The 13,121-nt window shown below is 32.1% G+C and overlaps 1 protein-coding gene across 4 annotated transcripts in view; it reads right to left on the bottom strand.

The window, feature by feature from the left end:
* The window catches only part of LOC115448981 (multiple C2 and transmembrane domain-containing protein), a 51,859-nt gene that overhangs the window by 14,956 nt on the left and 23,782 nt on the right, over nt 1-13,121 (bottom strand). For 3 of the 4 annotated variants that reach the window (XM_030176624.2, XM_030176626.1, XM_037444723.1), the window contains exons 2-5: nt 8,371-8,503; nt 6,179-6,312; nt 5,188-5,331; nt 3,765-3,948 (exon numbers count right to left, since the gene is read on the bottom strand). In XM_030176624.2, coding sequence (XP_030032484.1) covers nt 3,765-3,948; nt 5,188-5,331; nt 6,179-6,312; nt 8,371-8,503 — 595 coding nt within the window. Of the gene's footprint in view, nt 1-3,764; nt 3,949-5,187; nt 5,332-6,178; nt 6,313-8,370; nt 8,504-8,629; nt 8,768-13,121 lie in introns of those variants that run through there. The other variant, XM_030176625.2, reaches the window with a different exon arrangement.

The following is a 13,121-nucleotide window of genomic DNA, read 5'->3' as shown; positions in this document are numbered from 1 at the left end:
AGTTGAAGAATTATGATGTTTAATTATTTCCCCTTGATATTTCCATTATAATTTTCTACTAAAGTGGAGTTTTTAATTCAACACAATAGTTTTCTAGATGAAGGTACAGAGACTTTACTAGCTATGAAACAAATGTCGATATGTTAATAGCGACATTTACTTACTAGTCGATTTAAAATGAACATTAAGTATTCAATATAAATGAATATAATTTCAATAATTTCGTTTTCGAGAAAATTAACTGAATGAACTGATTCTATGGAATGAATTTTGCAGTTTTGATCTTAATTATACATATATCAAAGTAAGTTTTGGAGGTATTAGTATAATTCTCTCTATTCTCTGTTTTCTTTTAAATAATAAAATATTATAGAATCTAAACGAAATATCATAAACCGTTTGACGATCTTTCCTTAACCCTATCGAGAGTTGCTACTTACTATCACTAAGTATCAATTCTCTGGCAACATTTGGGTAATTACCTACAGTTGTCATACTACTCCGTCAAATTAAAATCTCCTATATAGATGCTTCTAAAAATACGGTTAGCGCGCCGTTTTATTTGGGGGAAGCCTTAAAGTCAAACCGGCCTGATAACCTGTTACATGTTTGTTCAAGTCCAAAATGAATAAATATAAAGAAGCGGAAACGTTTCAATGTTATATCGTTTACGTTAATTTATTAGGTACCTGTGTTGACGAAACGGCGGTATTTCTCAACAAGAAATGGAACTTTTGTCATATACAAAAAAATTATATGTAAATAATAAATTTTTGATCGCTTTGAAGCAGCGCTTAGTGAAAATCAGAGATAAAGTAGCGTCGGGAATTCTGTATTCACTAGTGCATACGATTAAATGTTTTAGAGTGCTCACAGCTTGCCGAGAAAGACTATCACTATTTGTAACTAGAAAAAAAAAATGTTCCAGAGACTATTGCTTTGGTCCTAAAACTAAAAAAAAATACTGTAAATAGTGTTGCCAGCTTGTTAATCTATTTTATTAGTATATCTAACATTAAAAACCTATAACAAATTTCTTCGTCTCCCTTTTTTTAGGTCACAGTACAATTATTTCCGTTTGTAAAAACTTTCTTCTAGTAGACACAAAAACGAAAAATATACCTAATTTGGCAAAAATCTGTGTATGTACGTAGCTACTGCTACTGATGTCTTGCAATACTGTAATACATAAACCTCTGTAACTGTACCGCGGGAACGCGGTTCATGACGTAACCCAAAATGCCCCACCGCGACCCCACTGCTCTACGCTTATGGTCGTGATTCATCAGTTTATGTGGATTCCCCGAAATTTCGAATTAAGGTATCGCTAATGATTTGCCAAGGCCCTGGGTATTTATTGTGTAGGGTAGAAGTACGGATTGTTTGTATAAAAATTTAAGACCTCTGCTCAGTGCTCTATTAAGTGCAGTTACAATATCTACGAAACATGGTAGAAAAATACCTGTGCGGAGATACTATCACGGATAATGAATTTTCATCTAAATTTAACATCTCAAAACTTGCATGCTCATGAAAGTAACAATGTGCTACGAAAGATGTAATATCTCCTCTTTTACGTTATTGGTTGATTAACATTGGAAGTTCATAAATAAAAAATTGTATTATTATCTATCAGAAGAAAACACATTCTCGGACAATGAGACCGTGCACACAGATACGGCAGACTGCATAAGATGAGACAAGTCGACGGAATCACAGACTGCTGCGTTATTTAGTGACTAAAACTGCCATTCATAATTATTTATTTTATGTATTTGTTAAACAATACAATAACATTTAAATGTAAAAATATTTTGTTTTCCACTACACAAATATTATTTATAGAATGGAATAAGAGGCATTCTGCAACATTCTTGCTGATGGCATAAATAAAAAAAATGTGGCTACAAGCACCTGCCGCTCAATAAAAACAAATCAATCAATAAAATGACTATCACTTTATTGTCGCTACAGTAAAATCTTTAGTATTTTTTTCTTTCGTACAATAAACAGATTTGTGTCCTTTCAAGCAACTAAATCTGTTTTTTTTTTAATAGTAAGGGATGAAAGCTATTGCGAATCCCTATTTTTGAAACAACATTCAAGTTAAACCCTTCACAATTTTAATTACAATTTACAATGCTATGTTTGTTTTTAGCCTGATATATCTACATAATTATTGCATTTTTTTTCCTAACGGAAAAGTGTAAAAAAAAACACAATATAATACCCATTCATAATATTCTTAAAGATATTTTTATTTTCGTTTGTGCTCAATTTGGTCTTATAAGTTCAATGGCTAGAGTATTCAGGGATAAGTTGCATATTAATAAAACATCGTCCACAATCACAGAAGATGCTTTTTTTTTAATTGAGCGCTTTTTTTATGTTAACCTATAATTCGTTTATGTTTATAAGATAATTTATGAAATAAATTTAAAACAACTCTGACAAAAAAGTATTCAGTACTTAGCAATAAAAGTCCAAAATAAAACTCTACATTCTTCATATCTACTTACAAGTATTCTTGCTGCCTACCATGATAAAAAATCTCTTACTTTCATCTTCTCTTATACTCACTGTACCATTTATGTTTTACACAGGTTAATTTTGATATTGAATTACTAAATGAAACCACATACTTGTCTTCTTGAAAATAACACTATACAATTAGTTATTCTCTGCGTATTGTAAAATAAAAAAAATGTAAGTTTCGAACAAAATAATCAATAAATCAATAAAAAGCAATATAAAATTGATAAGCCCTAATGCGTCTTATACTATTCTAAGAGAATTGGCAACACTACACTTCCAGTCAGAAATAAAATCAATACGCGAATACCATATTCGCACTACAGTATAAAGTGGCAAACAAAAATCGCGATTTTTGACGAAAATATTAGTTATTGATGATTTTTAGGACAATGTTAGCAAAGGGAAAGATAAGTCAGCAGTGGTTTCGTTTATTAACGCAACGCAATGTCAAAATTACCGTATATTATTATTTACTTCTGTATTATTATTTAGTTTGCTTCATTGACTAATCCGTAACTTCGAAGTAGGATTCAAAAATCTTGATTTTAAAATTGTTATTAGGATTTTATTTAATATTTATCAAAGTTTAATTTGATTAACATTTGTATGTTGACGGTGACCTTCGTACCGATTAATTAATGAGTTTAAACATGATAGTTCTGCTTTAATTAAAGCGTAGATCCTGCTTCATAATCATATTTATGAATATGTAGTATGTATGTAGGTACTTACATAAAAAATAAGCATTTTGCTTGCTTATTTATTGTATTCCGAATTTAGTGTTCAAAGATTTCTAGTAATCTTGTGATTTTATAACGAATGTTGTAACTTTTGTGACTACAGTAATTAGGAACGATATAACCGGAGAAGATTTTGAGGCAAAGTAAAGTCAAATCGACAAAACAATAAGGCAGAACAATAAGATTTTTTCTACTTGCCTAGTTTTTGTAAGTCGGTACTCAATTTATAATACTCAACAAAATTAGGTACATAAAATAATGATCATCTTATATACATCGTCAGGCTCGTATATAAAAAATATGCAAATGTTTGTGCACATTTCACCGATGATGCTTCGAACTTGATAAACATAAAGCTCGAGCTACACATTGCTTTATTTTATATTTGCTTACAATTAGCAATCCTTACATTCAGTGAACATAAAAAAATGAACTCTAATTTATCTGTAAGTGCTCTAATGCCAAAGATGTAGCTTAAAATCCACTTACGTATTCCTCTGTCGGGGGTGTGGGATGGTGGGCGCCATTGGTGGTGGGTACATTGTCGACAGTTAGCTCTCTAGCTGTCCCACTCAGTGTGATCAACATGTGTAGAGACCCGAAGCCACACTCGAGCTCTTGCCAAATGTCGTGAGTCTTTTCTTTTTCCAGCTGGCAGAGGTCAATGACACATCTGCGTTTAGAAAAAAATATATGATAAAATATTGGTATTTGTTATAATATTATAGGGCTGTTTCATGATGTTGTAAATAGTAAACCTTTTTAATTGTGCAATTAATAATAATACCTAAGTATCAATGGCTATTAATTATTATTTATTAATAATAATACCTAAGTATTAATGGCTGCTTAGGTGGGGTTATATGATGTAGCCTGTGTTCTATTTATAAAACACCTCAAGTTAATTAAAATTCGAACAGATTAACACTAAAGTTATTTGAATTTCTTAAAAATACCCGGTCCAACATAACTATTGAAATCGGTTCCAATATCAGATGTGGTTAACCTCAAGAGAATACATTGTTTATGTCTACAAAATGCGTCGTTGTTCGTGTATCTACTTCTGGGAATAATGACGCAAGGAAAGTAACAAAGAAACAACTCGTGCGGGAAATCCACAAGGAGACATTGCATTAAATACAAATAATAAGTAATATTTTCGTACATTGTAGTAATATTAGTATCCGTATCTTATCTAAGGGCTGATTTTTCAATTATTAGGTAAAAATGATCTATTAACCTAATTATAACCTGACCAAATATAAAAGTGAATCGTTTTATTTATACGACTGTATTTTAAGGGTTCCGTGCCTCAAAGGAATTATCGGATCACTTTGATATTCGTCTGGCTGTCTGTCAAGACCCTTTTTCTCAACGACACGTAGAAGTATTCAGTTAATTTTTTTATTAAATAATCGGTCTACGGTCTCTATTAACTGTAAAAAACCTCAAACTTGTAAGTTAAAGCGATCATATTTTGCGATTTTACAAGAGAATCGAAACCTTCCGGTTGACCTAGAATCATTCAATTTGGCAAGAAGCAGTGTCTGACAACGCTTGTAAAGGAAAAATTTAAATACCGTAATGTTTACTTGAAAACAAAAGGCGCGATTTTACTATTATAATCTTATTATTTGCGGTTGGTGCAATACCTGTGTCTAGGGATCGAGCGGTAAACAAATTAATGTTTTTAAAATTGCGATAAATTATCTCTAAGTTCTTATGGAACCCTCTTTGCGCGAGTACAATTCGCACTTGTCCGGTTTTTATGTGTTATAGTGTTGTATTTTATTTAGCGCATCACTTCTTTCTGATTATTGCAAAAACAGCCCTAAAGGATTCATTAAAATGATCAAACACGCAAGTTAGTGTTAATTTACTTTCTAATATAAAAGTTGATAGTCGTGCCCACCTGCCCATAAAGTTTTTTTGTTTCGCTTTGTGCCACACTGTTACTTCCAAACGGCTGTCTTCATATAAATACAGGTTGAATCGTTCGCACCACATCGGTTTAGACTTCGTCGCTTGTTTCGACTTGTGTGCTTCATTGCCAAGCCTGCGAGACGTCGATAAAAACTATTAATAATATTCTGAGTTCTGACTACTTAACAAAGTAACGATTAGTCGGATTTAAGTTTATAAAAACTTTGAATGGTTTAGTGTTCCTTATAAAATGAGCGTATCTTATTATGTAGTAAAACATGGGAAACTTAATTTGCAAGGTTGGTATAAAAAACAATAGGTAATATTTTGCATATTTTACTAGGTAATTATCTACCTATTGCTTTAAGTCTTAAGTATTGCTTTATCAATTTTTTTTTTATACCAATTAGAACTATTTTAGACGACGCGATGGTAGTTGGAACCGCCGAAACCAGTCCAATAATAAGTATATATTAGCGTAAGTATATGATTCAAACAAGTCAGTAGATACACTTCCTTATAGCTTACAACATTGTTTAAAGTATACTAGTATTCTATTAATTCATATATACGTAACTATATATATCTATGACTAAGCAGAAGATGATAAATAAAAACCAAACTCCGTCAAGATAGGTGATAGGTAATACAAATAACAGTAAAGTTTGTCAAAGACCCTGGCGAGTGTTGGAATGTTTTTGATAATGACCTTTCTCGATGGTGCGCTACGCACGTTGTCGTGTCAGATTTAAATAATATACACTAAAAGGTATGTATGTATTACGATTTTTTAAACTTACTACGTATTATTTTAATTTTAAAATTTTCCGAAGACATACACACCGTGACGTAGCTGTTCAATACTGTATTAATTATTCAAGGTCATTTAAACAAGTAAACAATCAATATCGACGAAATAATATTTGTCTTCTAGTTTATTTATAATAGTAGTTAAAAGTAATAGAACAAAATAATAATACCTGAATTTACAGTAGAGTCCGTTGGTACCGCTTGCAGGACTGTTTGGTAAGTCTTTCGCCTCGATCAACACAACATTGACGATCGATTTCCACGACTTCTTCAGAATGTCGAATTTTCGATTCTTCCACACGTACTGTACATGCATATTAACATAATCACATAAATATATATATATATATATATTTTAGAATGGCAGGTAGTCTTTGGGAAGGTATTATAAAGCAATTAAATTTATTAATTATTAATTACAGTATTTTAAAAGGCCTACTACTTTCTCCAATTATACAAATTATTGTTAGCAATGTCATTTTGAATTATTGTTATTACTTATATTTTTTTTACTTTTAATCGCGTTTTGTCTTGTTAATTTGTTATGACATTATATAAACATTTGCTTCTATTAATGGTCATGTTTTATACATTTTAAAATTACCAGCCTACAATCAATTAATCCTTAACGCACTGGGGACCCCTCCGCCCCCCCCCCCCGTAAGGTAATTCTTGTGCACTTAATCTATACACTGAATGCATGCCCATGCACGGGAGGACATATTTTGTCGCAGCCCTAGGCGCATAGTTAAGTGTGCACACTTCGTGGTGGTAAGTTCACATAGAGGCCTATAAGAGCCCGCGAACATTTCTCCTCCTTCACCCCTACGCCCATCCTGAAAGAAGGTTCATATTCTTCCCCCACACTTTCCCAATCCCTCTCCCAATTCTTCTCCGGGCCCCTGCAATCCCTAAGCCAGGGGATTTTTCACATGCACAGGTTTCCCCTGATGTTGAATACAGAGACGCCTAATTAAAAAAAATGCTCTGGGGAGCATGCAAGATTATTACCATTTAAGTTAAATACGAATCAGACTCGCCCACTATTGTTTTAATATGGTTATAATAGTTATAACTGTGAAAGACCCAATAAATACATCGAGATTAATATATGACCAAGAACCAGATAAAGAAGGCTGTCTTATGAGACACGGCATGCATCCTGATGAGACATCATTGCCACAGCGACAAGTCGATATGTTTAACATAATTCAAATTTAAATCAATGAATATTTCATTCTGTGTAATTAAAGTAATTACACTTAACATAAAAAATATATCACGCCTGTATCCCCAATTGGGTAGGTAGAGCCCCACCCACAGATCGCTAAGTCGCGATCCGTTTTACACTTATGACGTATTACGATACGCACCTATCAATATATATACCTTTTATATTCTATAAAAATTCCAATGCCATGCAACCCACGAATGTTTCTGAATTATGAAAATGTGAAACTTAGTTGTGTGAGTCTGTAGAGCAACCATCATTAATTTTATTATTGCTGACATCTGACAATGTGGTAAAATCTCCTAATATGTGGTTGAAGTGAAATAAATATGTTCGGCGGATGTATTTTTAATATCCTTAAAAAAAACTAACTTCTCATATTAATGCATAAAGACTCATTTAGTTTTCAGATATATCGGTTATTTAATGTAATTACATATAATTTTATGAAACTAAAAATAAAACTAATTTTGTAATAAGACCAGTGTCAAATATATGAATAAATGCGTACTGTAGTCAACTAGGCTAAAATTTGGGTCTTCACGATACAGGCTTGCCTAGTGTGAAGACCATAGGATATAAGCTCATATGTAAAGACTTGTCAGTTTTTAAAAAATAACTAAATAAATTGTGTTGGAGTTTTTGCAAAGTAAGGTAGATAGTGCTCGGGCTGAGCATCAAATTCAAACATCATGTATTTCAAATACTCTACTATCTCACAAATTATACGAAAATATTAAAAAAAGAGTATTTGTGACATTGCTAGAATTTATTATATGCGTGACGTCGTTTGCGTGATGAAAATTATTAATTTATAATTTTCAAGAAATAATACTCATCCCTTATATCATAAAATGTCGTATAAAATACAAGTTAGCATAGCGATTCATTAGCTTGTTCCAAGGTTAAACGGAAATAAACAAGTAAACAGAAAATACGATTTTAAATGTTAGTATAGGATTGTCAGACAAAGCATTATTTTATGTTAAAAATATTTACCTAAAAATAAAGTTAAGAATAATATTATAATAAGCAGTATGACGTATTAATTCATTAACACAATTTAGTGTGTATTCCAATATCAGACTTAAGCCACCACATGGATACTTTGGAATAAATATTATTACCTACCTTTTGTACTTTCTTCCCATGTTCCCTGAGTATGGAAAGGCCGCTGCCGAGACGCTCCATTAGATCATTAGAGACCGCGAGCGCATTGGGCGCCAGGGGGTCCATCACCAGACCGTCGGGGATCGCGAGCGACCTGTGACCAATCAACACGTCACTCGTGCTCACACTTGTAAACAAATCACTGTCTTACAAATATATTAAAGGACATTCTAATATACAATTGAATGCAAATATAGCCGTAGTTTTAATAATTAAATACCTAAGGCTTTAAATTTCATGGAATTCACTCGCTCGCTAGGTGATTTAAAATAATCCTTTTATGCGCCAAGTGTCAGCGCAGCAAGCGTGCTTTATCCGCGAGACATTGCGATACACTCGTGCGAACTGGCCTTAGTATACATGGCCGTACAAAATCTTGTTTTTTGTTAAGACGGGTAGCAGTCTTCTGCTCTGTTTACCTCACAGATATCAATCACGGTCACATGTGATCGATAAATAATACGTTTTTAATAATTTTCCGAGTCAGTATATTTTTAATACCAGTGTAAGTTGAAATGCTTCCCTCATTTGACTTACTGACGTAATAACGACAAGTCCAAAATTGAAAATGTCAGAAAAATTAAGACAAGTAGGGAGTAAGGAAGTTCAACCGGATAATACCATGTACGGTCCAGCTCCAGTGCAACTGAATATTTTGTATCGATAAACAAAGGACCTTGGTTTATAATTGTAATGAGAGGTTACAATTTTACTTACTCTCGGACCGTTAGAAGGGATTTGAAATAAGAAAACATGAATGACGTCATTGCTATTAACACATATTATATATTTAGTTCATAATTGTTAATTTAATATACTTAACCTGCATTCTATGAAAAGCCTTTAAGTATATTATGAATTCTAATTTTTTTTTGACAATGTAGGCAATTATCATATTTTCTATTGCTTTTGATTGGAAAACTATATAATTAATAAGTAGGGTAAAACTAGGTGAGAGAACCATACTAGAGATGGCCGATAAAAAAAATAGGAATTCATTCAACCAGAAAGGCTATAAGATATGTAACACCACATTATGACCAATAGGAACGAAGCATCAATAAAAAATATTGCAAAAAGAGGAAAAAAATATTCTTTTTGAGCGCTCCGTTGCGTACGCTGCGTAAACGGTTAAAGTTCCACAACATTCATGTATGACGGAATTTTTCCCCTTAAAAAGTTCTAAAAAATATATTATAATATAAAGTCCAGATCCGAATACTGAACGGATTTCGATAAAATCTGGTATGGAGATAGTCTGAGACCTTGAGAAGGACATACGCTACTTGCCCGGAAAAATGTATAGCGGAATTTTAACCCGGGGAACTTTATTCTGGAAAAACTGTCACGCGGGCGGAGCTTCGAGCAATATTTAATATGGCGCCTAGGGTACTTATCCTTTTTAAAGAAGGAATTTGTGACCAATTGCCCCGGACGAAAAGTGATCATGTTTAATCGGGATAAGAAGGCCATATAGAATAAGAATAATACAAATACAATTTAATTAAATTTAAATATTTATGTATTTAAACAGCACGGTTCGACGGGAATAGTATGATTGTGTCACAAATATTACGGGAAGTGCCAGATTGTTGTTTCTAGTCAATTAGTATCTTTCTCTTTTCCTTACCTTTTGAGGCTGGTATGTTGCATGGTATTTGTGAAGCCTATTGAACGTATGTAGTTTGTTTTTTAGTTACATTACTAACGTTCGTTAGCCTGACAAGGGTCGGTTTATACAAACACACCGGACTTTCGGGTGAGCGCTTTAGGTGCGCGTAAACCTTGAAAATTAAATGATTATGCTGAGAGCAACCTACTAACGTACGTAAAGAACAATAGTTATTAAACAGTTTTACAAATTGACCACTATGGCCATATCTGACCAATAGTAACTTTTAGAAAATAAAAAATTAAGAGGCATTCTGCTATCGACATTCCTATTTTCTTAATTTCGGAGATTTAAATGTTGAAAGTTTAAGTGAATGGTGATTTTTGTTAACAATAATGACAGTTTTAAATTTAGTGCCTTCCAAAAAACCTATTGCCATTACCCCCGAACTTAACTATTGTATATAATTAAGATACGATAATAGATCTAATTTTTCAGTCGCTACGCGTAGCTTGTTTATAAGTATAATTACCAATTGTGTTAATAGTGCCAAATAACAGTACTTTTAGATTTATATAAATAAGCAATAGTGAGTGACTTAAATTACGTGCACTTATGTATGTAAGTACAAAAAAAACAAGTGCTACTTATGACTATTGAACGGTTGTGTCAAGAACTATTATAATAGAGGTCATTATGTTGTAACGGAACTAGAATAGGTTATCTAGTTTCGTATATGCACAAGAACAATATAAATAAACATTAATGTATTTGGGTTGGTAGTTCATTGATTTACCTACGATTTCTTGTGTGTTCGAACATATTATGTTCTATTTTCTTACAATAAATTGCTTCGTGGCAACTGCTCGATAGAATATTATTTGTTACAGCTTTGTCGATTTTCTAATAAGGTATGATATACCAAATACGAAACAGAAGCGTTCTTAGAGGGAAGCATAAGATTTAAAGACAATTGAAATAAAATTTCAATATATAAAGAAAAAAAATATATTTTAAAAATTTAAAATATGTTTTATAACTCGTATTTTTTTTATTTTTAAAACGATGCAATAATATTGGCGATACCCTAGCGGCGAGAAGAACAGACAACCGCAACGCGCGAATGCGGGTCAAAGGTTTTATCCTACTCCTAGAGCGTGCCATGAATACGAGCATATATTCATATTCGTTGTTAAGGTCACGTGTGAATAGGACTTGCGTGCGATGAGAGTTCCGGACAAGCATAAGTAGTACATAAATACATCACAGTATTGTACCATATACGTATGGTATTTATTTAATTTTAAGCGTTTCTTTCGTTTCTTTTGGGCGGATTTGCGTAGTTAATTTATATAATGGTCATATGCATAATGAATTTAATTACATAATGGACTTTACAAGTCATCTTGGGTTTGATTGATATTAGGTATATCATCTCATGCCTTCTAACTTAACTTCTACGGAACATGAATAAATTATTATGTTTAGAATGTTTAATAAGTAATAACTGTCTTTTCCAACATTTAAATTCATGCCGTGGCAACTAAAGGTAACGCACTTAAAATTGTTACTGATTTGTAAAGTTTCATTAATTTAATATAATTACCACTAAAAATAAAAATAAGTGAAATATAATCATATCATTAAAAAATAAAAATAAGTGAAAAATAATTGCTTAATATTTTGCGTATAATTTATGGGCGAAGGTATTATATTGTCAGTAGTGTGTCGTAAATCTATGTTGACACTCTATCGTGGTCTTGTGAGATATTTTTCAAACTTCTATGCAGTGCAATTTCACATAATGTGGTAGCATCTTATGGTGAGATTGTAACTCGCTAGATATCGTATGTGATCATATCAGATATTATCAACCATTTTGCTTTGTCTCATCTATCTACATTTGAGGTTTTATATTACAAGTCTTATTATATTATTTTATTATACCTCAATATTATGCAAGGGTTATCGTTGGGTAAATAATGTTTAAATAACAGTCTTACTTACTTACTATAGTCCGTCAAAAAATATCAAATGAATTATCAATATCCAATAATTTTAATTAATATTCAAAATAATTTATAATTGCACTCGTCTTTGATTTTTCGTATCCGCTCTAGGCCAGCGTGGTCGACTAAGGCCTAATCCCTCTCAATAGTAGAAGGAGGCCCGTGCTCAGTAGTGGGCAAGTATATCATACAGGGCTGATGTTATATATTATTATTTGAAGATAAAGTCGATATTGGAAAGTTGCTTTTTATTAAAAAAAATAAATAAAAAAAAATCAATGCAGCAAAAATTCAGTTTTATTTTAATATTTATTAAAGGAAGGATTGTCAGATTACAGATGATATTGCCCCATAGCTTTGTAGAAAAAAAAATGCAAGTGTGGTGGGCACCGCAAAATCATATTAAGTCATTAAATTGATATGATATGATATCATATGATGATTCCGATACTATACAACCTGTCCAATATGCGTGCTAGATCAAGCATAAATACGATTTACTTAAATTCGACTTTAAGGAGGAGGGCGAGGGAAGTGAAAAGATTTGTTGATATCAAATGCAATTTCAACCATTTTACTAAAGAAAGACAAAAACACATATTAATTTAAATCATATTGTTTATTTTTAATTGAATTAAGGAGATTCTGTCCGTGACTATAATTTTATTATTAAATCATATTCTGTTTTTTGTTTAATTACTTATATAATATGTACAGGGTCATTTTGACATTGCGTTACTAAATGAAACCACATACTCGTCTTCACTTTTGCTGACATAGTGTCAAAAATCACTCATTAATAACGAATATTTTCACCAAGAATCCTGGTTGTAGTTTTCAAATTTTCCGATAATTTTGTAGTTTAATGCGAATATGCTGTGTGCGTGAGTATATTTCTGTCTGAAAGTATGCTATAGCAGCCGCGACGAATGCTCTTAGAGTACTTTGTAATAGTGGCATTAGTGCGCGTAAAATTTAATTTACTTTTTATTCATATTTATTTTGTTCGAAACTTACACTCTTTTATTTTACGTCCACGGTTCAAGTAACTTATTCTAAAGTGATTTTTCAAGTAGTATGTGGTTTCATTT

Source organism: Manduca sexta, chromosome 28 (assembly GCF_014839805.1).
Source record: "Manduca sexta isolate Smith_Timp_Sample1 chromosome 28, JHU_Msex_v1.0, whole genome shotgun sequence".
NCBI lineage: Eukaryota > Metazoa > Arthropoda > Insecta > Lepidoptera > Sphingidae > Manduca > Manduca sexta.
This window is presented reverse-complemented; position numbering and strand designations above follow the sequence as displayed.